Here is a 12,226-nt window from a genome sequence, read left to right as displayed (position 1 = left end):
CAGGGGTAACGCCACCCTCGATGGGGCATCCGCTCCGAGGATATTCACGATGGGGTCGTGCACCTCCACTATCTCCTCCGCCTGCAGGTCCATATTACGGGCCATCCGACGCAGAAGATCTTGGTGAGCCCGAAGATCTATTGGAGGTGGACCTGTGCACGATGTGCCCGCCACTGCCTCATCCGGAGAGGAAGAGGAAGATGCCTCCGGTGGGACAGGATCCAAGGGAGAGTCCTGGGCTCCCTGCTCCTGGGCCGGAGCATCACCTGCGCTTGAGTCCAGGGCGTCAGGTGGTGCGGACACGGAAGCCTCCATGCCCCCTGGCGGAGGCCGAGAGATGGTGGACTCCGGGGCCCTTCTAACAGCTTGACCGGAGCGAGAGGTCGAAGCAACTGGAGCCCCTTGCGCCTGATGGTACGCCCACGGGGTCCAAAACGACCAGTGAGATGGGCCATGAGAATGGTCCTCTGTCATGTTCTGCCAATGGCCCAAGTCCTGTTCCTCGGCTTGCCCTTGAGGGGGGTATGCCGATCTCGAGAGGTCCTCCGAGGAGCGAGACCCCGATCTCGATGGCCATGGCGGTGCCGAGAGCGTCGAGACGATTCCCGTGGGCTGCGGTGCCGCACGGTGCCGGTCTGGAGATGATCTATCTCCACGCGGTGCCGGCGATCGGTGCCGGGACCGCGACCAGTGCCGATGACCTCGTCGGTACCGGGAGTCGGATCTGGACCTCGACGAGGACCTGGAGTATGCCCGGTACCGGGAGCGGCCTCTCGACGTCGAGCGGCGACCGTAGCGGTGCCGAGAACTACGTCTCGACGTTGATCGGTGCCGACGATCATAGCGGTGCCAAGACGTAGAGCGGTGCCGCAAAGAAGATCTTGGCCGCGAGTACGACCGGTGCCGAGGTGATATTCGGTGCCGGGACTGCGAGCGGCGTGGGGACCTGCTTCGGGACCTGGATCGGTGCCGAGGTTCCAGCCCTTGCGATGGAGGGCGCATCAAGGCAGGTTTCCCCCTCGACTGGACCGGGCGAGGCAACGGCGCCGTCGGTGCCGGTGGTTGAGGCGGTGCCGGCTCCGTGAGAGCTATTAAGTCTCTCGCCGCCGCGAAGGTCTCTGGCGTCGACGGGAGGCACTGTATCACCGCCTGCCTCGGTGGAGACGCCGTCTGCACCGGACTCAACGGCCTCGGCGCCGGAGTCGACGGTGCTGGAGGCACCTGTTTCCGGTGCTCCACCGGCGTACGCGGCTCTACCCCCGGCACTGGGGGAGCCAGCGTCTTCGGCACGGAGGTCCCCGTCTTATGGGCTTTCTTATGCCCTGGGGATAATGACCGGCGCCGAGGCACTTGCTGTGCTTTCGGTGCCGACGAGGTCCGGTGCCGGGAAGGCTCATCTGACGCCACTCGCGTGGTCGTCATGGCCGGTGCCGCCGGGGCACTGCGCACCGAGGCGCTAGGTGCCGGGGCCTGACTTGTAGATGGAGCGTCCGGACTAAGTGCCGCCTCCATCAGGAGTTGCCGGAGCCGAAAGTCCCGCTCCTTCTTGGTCCTTGGTCTGAAGGCCTTACAGATCTTGCACTTATCTGTTTGATGGGACTCTCCCAGGCACTTCAGACAGGAATCGTGCGGGTCGCTCGTGGGCATAGGCTTAGCGCAGGAGGCGCACAGCTTGAAGCCGGGAGCGTTGGGCATGAGCCCGGCCCCGCGGCCGGGGGAGAAAGGGGGAGACGACCCTCTTAATCCCCTGAACTATTATAACAACTAGACAACTCTTAAAACTATTGAACTATTTAACTATAAACACTAGGACTATAACTATAACTGCGAATAACGAACTAAGCTAGGGAGAGTGGAGAACAGCTAAGCAGCGCTCCACAGTTCCAACGACCGTCAGGGGCGGTAAGAAGGAACTGAGGGGGCGCCGGGTCGGCTGGGGTATATATTCAGCGCCATGAAGGCGCCACTCTAGGGGGCTCCACAGCCGACCCGCCGGTGTTGCTAGGGTAAAAATCTTCCGACGATCGTGCACGCGGCGCGCACACACCTAATGGAATGGATATGAGCAAGCACTCGAAGAAGAATTTATATTGAACATTTATGGGAGCCAGCTGCAAAATAATCTTTCACTTGTAAAATGTCTTCAAATTTTTGATGAATTACTGTAAATGCATTTTAAATGCCTACGGGGATATTTTTCAAGTGGCACATGGAATTATGTTCACAGTTTTAATAAGATTATCTCCTGTGCTACACTTGCACGTTTGCCACACAGGGTTTATATATTGAGGAAATAGTGTTTATATGACAGGTCTACAGGAGTTTCCCTAAGAAGAATTAAAGCATGTTCTTTTCATAAAGCAGCAAAATCAAATACACTAACAACCAAATGACCCCCAATCAAAGGTGATCTTAAAGTGTGGAAGCACACAGAGGAAATAACGTTGGCCTCCCTGAGATCTTGTTTACTGTAGGCCATTTCCAAATTAATCCGCTTTTTTAAACAGTGGAAACCTTGTCCAAAATCTTCATAAATGGCCACTGATTTTGGGTGCCTAATTCTTGATGCAGAATTTCAAACTGAGCACCCCACAACTTCATATGAATTAAATGGGTGCAGTCCAATGTTATCTTAACAAATGAACATAAGAGTATATGCACAGTAAAAAGACCATATATGAATTTCACATTTGTTAGCTTGAGGGCAAGACTGGAGAAACAAAGGGGTATCCTTGCTGAATTCCTATATTTGTATTGGAGGGAATGTGTCTTAGAGAAATAAGGATTTTACAAAAAAAAGTGCACTGCTGGGTAAAATACTTAACACAGCTCAGCCCCAAACAATGTTAACACTGGCTGGAAAGCAAGGGGCAAGGATGATCTTTGGGATTGTAAATTGCCTGATAATTATGTGTATAATTAGAAGAAATGGTATCTATCATTTCATTTTAAGAAACAGAAAAAGCAACGAAAACATAATTTTAATATGACCAAATTCACTGAAAGCCTGATCCTTCACTCTACTCAGGCACACTCCCACCTAATTTTGGAAGGGCCAAAAACGGCAGCTATCCATTTTGAGAGTTTTGCCTGAGTAAGAAATTCACCATTGGGTCATACCAGGGGTAGGCAACCTTTCAGAAGCGGTGTGCCGAGTCTTCATTTATTTACTTTAATTTAAGGTTTCGCGTGCTGGTAATACATTTTAATGTTTTTTAGAAGGGGTCTCTCTATAAGTCTATATATTATATAACTAAACTATTGTTGTATGTAAAGTAAACAAGGTTTTCAAAATATTTAAGAAGCGTCATTTAAAATTAAATTAAAATGCTGATCTTACGCCACCAGCCTGCTCATCTCGCTGCCAGCCTGGCGTTCTGTTTACCTAGTCCGGCAGCGGGCGGAATGGGGCCTGACCTCTGAAGCCCCCCACACCCCCAGAAGGGTGGGTGTGTGGAGGTGCAGGGCAGAAGGCTGGGGGTGTGGGGGGCTTCAGAGGTCAGGGCAGAGGGCTGGGTGTGTGTGGAGGTGCAGGACAGAAGGCTGGGGGGCTTCAGAGGTCAGGGCAGAGGACTGGAGGGGTGTGGGGGGGTACAGGGCAGAGGGCTGGGACTGTGGGGGGCTTCAGAGGTCAGGGCAGAGGGCTGGGGTGTGTGTGGAGGTGCAGGGCAGAAGGCTGGGTGTGGGGGGGTTCAGGGCAGAGGGCTGGGGTGCTCGGCTCGTGGGGGTGCTCGCTCCCAGCCCTCTGCCCTGAACGGCTCATGGCAGGGGGCTGGAAGGGATATGCTCTGTTCTACCCCTTTCCCCAAAGCCCCGTCCCTACCTCTTCTCTGCCTCCTTTACCCAGAGCTGGCTTTAGCAAGGGGCCGTGGGGCTGCCGCGCGCCGGCTGGAGCTCCGGCCGGGAGAGCAGGGCCGCGGGGCTTTTGCGGAGGAGTGAACATGCTGCCACTCCTCCCAGCTCCCTTTGCAAGGGCCGGCGCAGGGAAGGAGAGGAGGAGGGGCAGGAAAGCAGGCTGCACCATGGCTGGGGGAGGGAGGGAGCTTGGCTGCTGCAGGACGAAGCTTCTGCCTCCTGCCCCAGCGGGGGAGAGCAGTGGGTGGGGGGGGGGCTGAGTGCGGCTGGGGGTCGGAACCGCGGCAGGCAGCCGCGTGCCATTCAAAATCGGCTCACGTGCCGTGTTTGGCACGCGTGCCGTAGGTTGCCAACCCCTGGGTCATACAGTAATTATTAATAGTTTACACTTATTTAGTACCTTTCATCCTGAAGGGAAACATGAACATGCTCAACATGCCATCTAGATATCACATCACCCATCATCAAAATATAGCAACTGCTCTGGAATGGAAATAAGGCAGTTATTCTGTGTTACATTAAATCTTGGAGTCCAATCCTGCAGACCTTGTGTGCACAAGCACAGGATTTCTTAGGTGCAGGCTTGTGCTCTTACTTTTTACAACGGTATCTCCCTGACTGAAATGTAGCATAGACGCACTAAGGGCTAGTCTACACTAGAAGCACTACAGCAGTGCAGCTGCACCAATGCAGCTGCGGCGCATCGGGTGAAGATACTCTATGCTGATGGGAAGCAAGTTCTCCCGTTGGCATCAATAAACCACCTCCGCAAGAGGCGGTCGCTATGGTGGTGGGAGAAGCTCTTCCACCAGCGCTTAGGTCAGTGTAACTTACATCACACAAGGGGGTGGCTTATTCATACCCCTGAGCAACATAAATTATACTGATATAAGTGCTAGTGTGTACAAGCCCTGAGATTAGGATAATCTTTATTTTAGCACAGTTTCACTGATGTAAAGGTAGTATTTTGGAATGTTCACACTGACAGCTCTGACTAATGTTCTCTGGCTGTAGATGAAAACATGAGACATTCAAAGAATTATTATTTAGCCACATAAGAGGTTCTGCATAGCACAGGCACTTCAAACATATCCCTCCTCCCAGGGCCTGCCAACGTGCCTAGAAAGACCACCTCTTGGACTGAAAAGATAACCCAATAATCTATGCTTTGACTATTTTCTGAAACTCATATCAAGGCTGCCAATTAGTGTCTATTGTACTGGTTGTTTTAATGATGCAGATAGTTGTGCACTGGGAACTGGACTGAAACTTCAAATTACTGTCAGACAGTGGTAGCGTTTCAACCACTACAATGATGGTCAGCTTTAGAAACAAAAGGTTCTTTATCCTATTGCCAGCCACCTGACCCACACCTTCCTCCCACTTCCAAGGGAGCTAACTAGTGCCAAACTCCAAATAAATTTAACAGAAATCTAAGTGGGAAGTGGCTCAGTCATGGGTTGAGCCCCATGCCTTCCAACCATGGATACAACACCTTTCCTTGAAAGCTACAGAGCCACTTCTCACTCCCAGCCTTGGGACTGGGTACAGCAGTGTTTGATGAAGGGCCAAGCAACAGCCAAATCTGAATCAGAAAACAAACTGGAAGCATTTTAATCATCTTTCTTTAGCTACTAATAGAAAATTAAACTTCAGTTTGAGCAGGTTGCCTATGAATCAGTACTGTTGGCAATAGTGGCAAGAAAGAAGGAAGTATAAACAAATCTGAAGCAAAGCAACAAGGTTTGTTCACTTCCATAAAGATTTTACCTTGCTCAATACTAGAGAAAAAATACATTAAAACAAAAAACAAATACAGTGAAGGTAAACCTAAATGTGGCTGGTACAACTGCATTAAGGGAAAGCTGTATTTGCTCATTGACACCTGTAAAGTGGTCTTTGGCATTCCTATAGGTCTCCATAGGCACTGCAGTTAAATTAGTGGGCCAATAAAGTGCACTCTGGATTGTCTTCATGCTCTAGTGTGGTGTTCAGATCAAATCCTAAGACTATTTGCAAATGTTTTCTTTCCAGGACAACAATATGGTTAGTCCATTAAAGCATAAAAAGTTGGGGGCTACAGTGAATGTTCATTTAACAGGGATGATTTCTCACTCCAGGACGCTTACAACATGGCAGAACTTCAGATGTCTCTTCAGACCAGCCCAGCCTATTCTCTTTCTCTCTACAAGAAGAAAGGGAAACCATCAGAGTTGAACTGTCCCTTGAGCGACAATGTGGCACCTAGCCCAAAGGAGCAGCTAAAAGCATCTGCAACTAGGAGCTCCTCCTTTACCAGTGAAGACTTTGGTCGTTATCTGTCCGGTGTTGTTAGGGATGCTGGCCAGCAGCCCCAGGCCTTGCCCCACGATTCCCTACAGGTATATTACACAGAGGGAGGGGGCTCAGTAGCCAGTAGTCTCAGTTCCCTGGATTCCTCTGGACTGGATGATGAGACTGTGTATGATGACATGAAAGAGTGGGGACCAAAGTTTGAGAAATTAAGTGAACTGTATTCACACAAAGAGACAGAGGACATGTAGATTCCTATGTTTACTATGCTTGAAATTCTGAAAGCAAGCATGAAGGGCTATTCAGTTTTTCATGCCCTTGCTACTTTGATATATTTTATTCGTCTTCAATTTGATGGGTGGGGGATGCAGTCCAAATGCCCACTAAAGAGCCTTTGTTTGTATCTAGAAGATAACTTCCAAAATAAACTAGGAGTTAAAACTCCAGACCTCTTGACCTTTTCCCTGTTTGTCGAGCAACTAAATAGAAAAAATAAACGAGAAGTTGGAACACCATTTAAAAAGTAGTAATTGGTGTATGATGCTGAGAAGTAAACATCTCCTACACTAATATTAATAAGAAAGGGCTTCCATAAGACACAGTCTTTGAGTTCTAGCATGGTAACTGCTAGAATGCAAAGAGAAGCTAAGGCTAGACATACTGCATTCACATGACACTCTGTGGGACTTTTGTCAATTGTCTGGAAAGTGTGTCCTCTGTTGTCCTCCTCCTGGCCTAAAATGTAAATTGTACCACATACAATCTTATCCTCTGAATTAACTTAGCTTGAACAAAATGGTCACTTAAACATAGTAGCCCACACTCCAGCGGTGTTGCCTGGGTCTAGCTGATGACAGAATTGGGTCTTACCTTTGGTTATAACTTAGTGAAATTTCTTTGTGCCATGCTAAAAAGAAAGAGGCTGAACCTGAGGCCAAAGCATGAAGTCAGTTGCTTATAGCCGAACCTTTCATTTGGTGTTTGTTTTTTTAAAAAATAATGTAGGAATTTTGGTGACAAATACTAGACCCCACTTAAAGCTTACAAAAGAAGAGCTTATTTTCTTTGTGTAATACCCAAGAACCAAAATTAGGGACAAACCTGAGTTACATAGTTTGAATCCAGATCCTTTTTCCCAAACTTGGGGCTGCAGATCCACTGTTCTGTTAAAACTCCATCTTACAGAAATGTGGTCAAACTGCCAGGCGTGGAGCCAGATTTGGACTTAAACATCACCAGTTTGAGCTCTTTGAACACAGGTAGATAAACTTGAACCTCTGAACGGTCAAACCATATCCTGATCTTGTTTGTGTCTATGCAACCTCACTGATTAGAATGTGGCAACATGGGTGTGAGCAAGAGCTGCATTTTGCCCTTGTCTGGGGGTTTAGAGATGCAAACTTTTTGAGAAGAAAAAAAATGCTTTCAGTTAGAAGAAAACTTTCCTTGTCTCCAGGTTAATAGTTTATTCCTTAATGGTGGAAATAAGTGCCCCTCTTTGAAACCCCTCCTGACTGAAAGCAGCTATACCGAAAATGAATCTCCCACACCTACTGGTGTCCCAAAGCTTAGAATTTTGTAACAAACAAGACCCTGCTAGAAGGCTAATTTGAATCAAGGCTAATTTTCCAAAAACAAACTGAGTAGAGGAATACCAGAACACAAAATGCTGGCTGACAACCTATCACAGCAAATAATAATGCAGCACTCAGAATCTGGCAGTGCTTCCAAGAAAATCATCATCATCATCTGCAGGGGAAAAAAACCCCAACATCATGGCAATCATAGTGGGTGGAACCCTTCAGTCAAAAGAGATGGCTTTATGGTATGTTGCAAACTGATCAAACCTTTTGAAACCACTTTCTTTGACTAGCTAGCATGCTGAATGGGATTTCTGGCTAAACAATTAATATTGGAAACTGACACTGCTCTGTACAATACATTTCAATCTTCTTTCTTGGGTCTGCATTTGTATTTATAAACTGATACGAATGTAAACCTAAAGTCAAGTTTAACTTACTTCAGCAACAGGGAATATGTTTTGTTTCTTTGACATTGAGAAAGTGAATAAAGTTTGAGTGCTGCATACTTTTTTCCTGTACATGAAGCATAAAACAATGAGACATGATGCTATGGGGATAGCAAGAAAAGATGGGAAATTAAGAATCTGGAAATGGAGAAATGACAGTGGAAAGGGGGGAGAAATTAACTAAGATATGGGCATTTAATGTCAGAATTGTTCTTGAAGCACCTTGAAAGCTCTGAGTAAAATTTTCAGAAGCACTTTAATTAATTAGGAGCCCAACTTGCATTTTCAAAAGTGATTTTGGGGCTTGGGAATCTACATCTCCTGGGAAGTCAATGGGACTTAGAAGCCTAAGTCAGTTAGGCACTTCTGAAAATTTTACGCCATACATTTTTAAAAGTCACTTGGGCAGGTGCCTAAAGACATTTGAAAATCTGGACCTTATGAGCTTAAGTCCCATTGACTTGCAATAAGATTGGGTTCCTAAGTGCCTAAGGCCCAGATTTTTAAAGGTATTTGGGCCCCTCAGTCTGCTGAAATCAATGGGAGTTGGGTGTCTAAATTCCTTTACCTTTAAAAGAGTAGACTGGAGTGAGTTTTAAAAATTTTATCCTAATGTTTAGAGAGTGTTCTGGGACACGCTTGTCTTTGTGAAAAAGTTGAGAAAAATAACTCAGGCTCTCTTTTCCCACTTAGCGGTGATATTTATTGTGAACTCCCTTTCAGTTAAACAGTTGAAATGAATTTGAAAGTATCTAATATTTAGGGCAAAAATGAGACCTCATATCTGGACTATCAGAGTGGTGAAATTCCAAATAGTGCAGGCTGAAGAGGTAGCAATGGCCTTCCCTGAAATTCACTGTCATCACCTAGGGGCAAGGAACTTCACCTCCCCATTTCTTGTGTGTATATGCCAGAGGGCGATGCATCTAGCTTGGGTGACAGTGGACAGAATGTCTGTGTTGTATTACAGTACAGAACATTTTTTGCTCTCCACCTGAAACAGGTGCATCAATTTTGGGGCACCAAACATTATTCCGGACTCTTGCTGCAAGAAGACAAAAAAAAAGAAAAAGAAAAGAAAAGAAACCCTCTACACCAAAATCACCATGCTTCACCTGATTATGGGTCAATACAGATTTGTCAGGCTATACTGATTTGCACATATTTCTCAGTTTAAAGTCAGAAATGCACTTACAATATCTTGCCCTCACAGACATACTGTGCATTTGTGACACTTGCTGGAGAATTTTTTGCCCAGAAAGCAACTAATGGATTACATTTTCCAGTGATACAGCCCTTTCATCTGGAAAAGATAAACTAGGAATACTTTACTCACTCTTAAGGTTTTTCATTTTCAGAGAGTACTTAGTCCAAATATAATTTTTACTGATAAACACTTAAAATATTTTACTTAACTGTTTCAGAAAACTGTGTGAAAGAAATGTTAGATTAAATAAATATATTGCAATTGTAAACAAGTCAAGTATGTTGGGTTCTATGTATTTTATGACAGTAGCAGTCACAGACTGTACAAACAGAGGTAAATATTCACTAAAACCCTACTCCCCTTCAAGAGCAATAAATACCCTCCCAGTGTTTACCACTGTCTCTGCCCCCAAATTCCTTTCCTCCACCACGATGATATGCTGTCATTTTGGTTGTGTTTTCAATCTAATTTAGCCTGTAAGCTCCTTGGGGCAAGGACTATGTTATTTTATTTGCCTGTAAAGTGCCATGCACATTGAAGGCACTGTATTAATAATAAATATTCTATATCTGATATGTCCTAGTTATATATATTCTGTTGGGTTAGCTGCTTGGACCCAGTCCTAGATTATTATCCATCAAATGAACCTTGATCCTACACTTCTCAAAGACAAAACTCTCACTGTTATCAGTACTGTTACTTTAGGATAGTGCTCATAATACTGAGCATATTCACCATGCTGGTCAATATTATTTACTCTTTCTAGTTGAAACTAGTTTTGGCTTGATGAGCAAAAATGAGGCACAAGGTAGCTACAAACACACTTTAGTGGTGATGCGTACATAGGCCTATTGTATGAGCTTAAATATAGATAATGACTGCAATAAGTGTGGCTTTGGTTAGCCTGCTCCCAACTTGATCCATACACACTAAGAACAAAGAGTCTGGTATAAATGTTTTTTCCCTTACAATACATTGATTTTGTTTCTGAAAATAGTGATTCAAGCACAAGTGAACATGCACACTGTAAGAAGCTGGCAAATTTTCCTTGCTTACCACCCTTCAAATGCAGCTTCAATTGCAATTTCTTCTTTCTCTCATATTATAACACACAGTCTCAGCACCTAGAGTGCATGCAGAATAATACAAAGGTCAGATAGTATGAAAATCATTAACAGAAATAAATGCTCAGTGAACATAAATATCCTTAATGGCCGTAATAAGATATAATTGTTTGCAGGTGTCATTCCCTAATTTAAAAATCCATCTTTCCTACTTCTAGAGTTGCTAATAATTCATTTATCTGCTTTAATTAGTATGCTGCTGTTCTAATTACCATGCAGTCCCTGAAATCACGTCTCTTAGTTTGTTCCCCTTTCCTACACACAAATATTTCTGTATTTCATAACAAAAAAAGCTTATCATAGAGAGGCACTGACATCTCTCATGAACAGGGACAGCTGGCTTGACTGCAAAAAGCCCTGCAACCAGAAAAAGAGAAAAAATTGAAATAAAAAATAAAAATAAAAAAAACAGTGGTTCCCTAGGTAGTTGGATTTTCAGTAATCTGGTACTTTTACTAATCTTCTTCCAAGTTCTTTATAGACTCTAACATGTAGTAAGAACATTTTATTTCCTATAAAATATTTGTATAGGTCTAAAATTTAAATAATCTTGTGGATATTAGTATTTAATCTGTCTGCCTGTCAGATAAATTAATCTTCATGGTTTTTCTTTTAAAATGACATTCCAAGTATAACATGTAGCCAAGTCATTGAAAAGCCGATTGCCATTAGCTTTGTAACACTAGGCCAGACCAAGGAATTCAAGAGAGAGGCAAGACTGGCATCACTTGCACTCTGAGCACATGGAGTGGGGTTAGAATTATGAGCACTGCACTGATTAGTAAAACAGACAGACAGTTTGGCATTATATCTCTTGAGGGAGTCTGCATGAGTGGTTTGCAAAATCTACTGATAACTGTTGATAAAGAACTAGAGAGAGGAGGATCCTGATTAAGAAAAGACACTGAAAAAGGACTACTTAACCGAGTCTAGAAAATTCCATGTACACATATTACGTTATAATTAAATTCTATTAATTAAAATTCATAGTCTCATTGAATCTCTGATTTGTACCTAATTCACTCTACTAGCAAAAGGCCTCTTGCGCTATTCATGCAAGTATGTTTTAGTTAAGCACCAAAAGCAAAACTGGGAAAGGGACATGATTCTGCTGCATTCCTGTTCATGTCTGCACATCCGATTTCTAGAACAGAACTTATTTCTGTATTTTTAAAATCATGCCTATCTTAGAGATCCTGTACATTCAAATAAGGCACCTGCCATATGCAATTATTCTCTGTTGTTCCTCCCTAAAGAATACATGCGTCTTTCTAAAATATAAAATTACCAAAACATAAGAAATTAACAAACAAAAAAAGCAGCAGCTGATCCCTCTGGGTCAAAGCAAATTATATTTACCACTGTCGGTGTAACTTCTTAAGACAGCCTGCTGACCTCACTTAAGCTAAGTGCACTGGGTGATGGGAAAAATCACTACTGCTAAATCATTAACTTGGAAATTCAATAAAAGTGACTCATATGCTGTCAAACTATAAAGGTGATTTAAAAAAATATTAACTCCACATGTCATGTAACAAGCTTAAGAGAAGGTCAAAACTTCTCACTGAGACCTAGCTTACATGAAAGAACATAGGAGACTTGAACAAAGGGCAGGTTGCAAAGCTGCTGCCATTCCCACCTCACCATAAAAACAAAGTGGCTCTCTGATATGATTCTAAAAGGACAACTTTATTAATAGTATACAATATTCATAACATC

The 12,226-nt window shown here is 44.5% G+C and overlaps 1 protein-coding gene across 2 annotated transcripts in view; it reads left to right on the top strand.

Moving 5' to 3' along the window:
- Window positions 1–6,608, top strand: part of LOC101947377 (neural-cadherin-like) — a 120,168-nt gene extending 113,560 nt beyond the window's left edge. For both annotated transcript variants that reach the window (XR_010592568.1, XM_008167001.4), the window contains one exon: window positions 5,976–6,608. Coding sequence is in view for 1 of the 2 variants with exons in the window: in XM_008167001.4 (XP_008165223.3) it covers window positions 5,976–6,398 (423 nt within the window). In the remaining variant the exon portion in view is untranslated. The remainder of the gene's footprint in view (window positions 1–5,975) is intronic.
- Window positions 6,609–12,226: the final 5,618 nt, after the last annotated feature.

The sequence above is a fragment of the Chrysemys picta genome, chromosome 14, assembly GCF_011386835.1.
Source record: "Chrysemys picta bellii isolate R12L10 chromosome 14, ASM1138683v2, whole genome shotgun sequence".
Taxonomy (NCBI): domain Eukaryota; kingdom Metazoa; phylum Chordata; order Testudines; family Emydidae; genus Chrysemys; species Chrysemys picta.
Note: the sequence above shows the minus strand (reverse complement) of the source record. Positions and strands in the feature narration are given on the sequence as shown.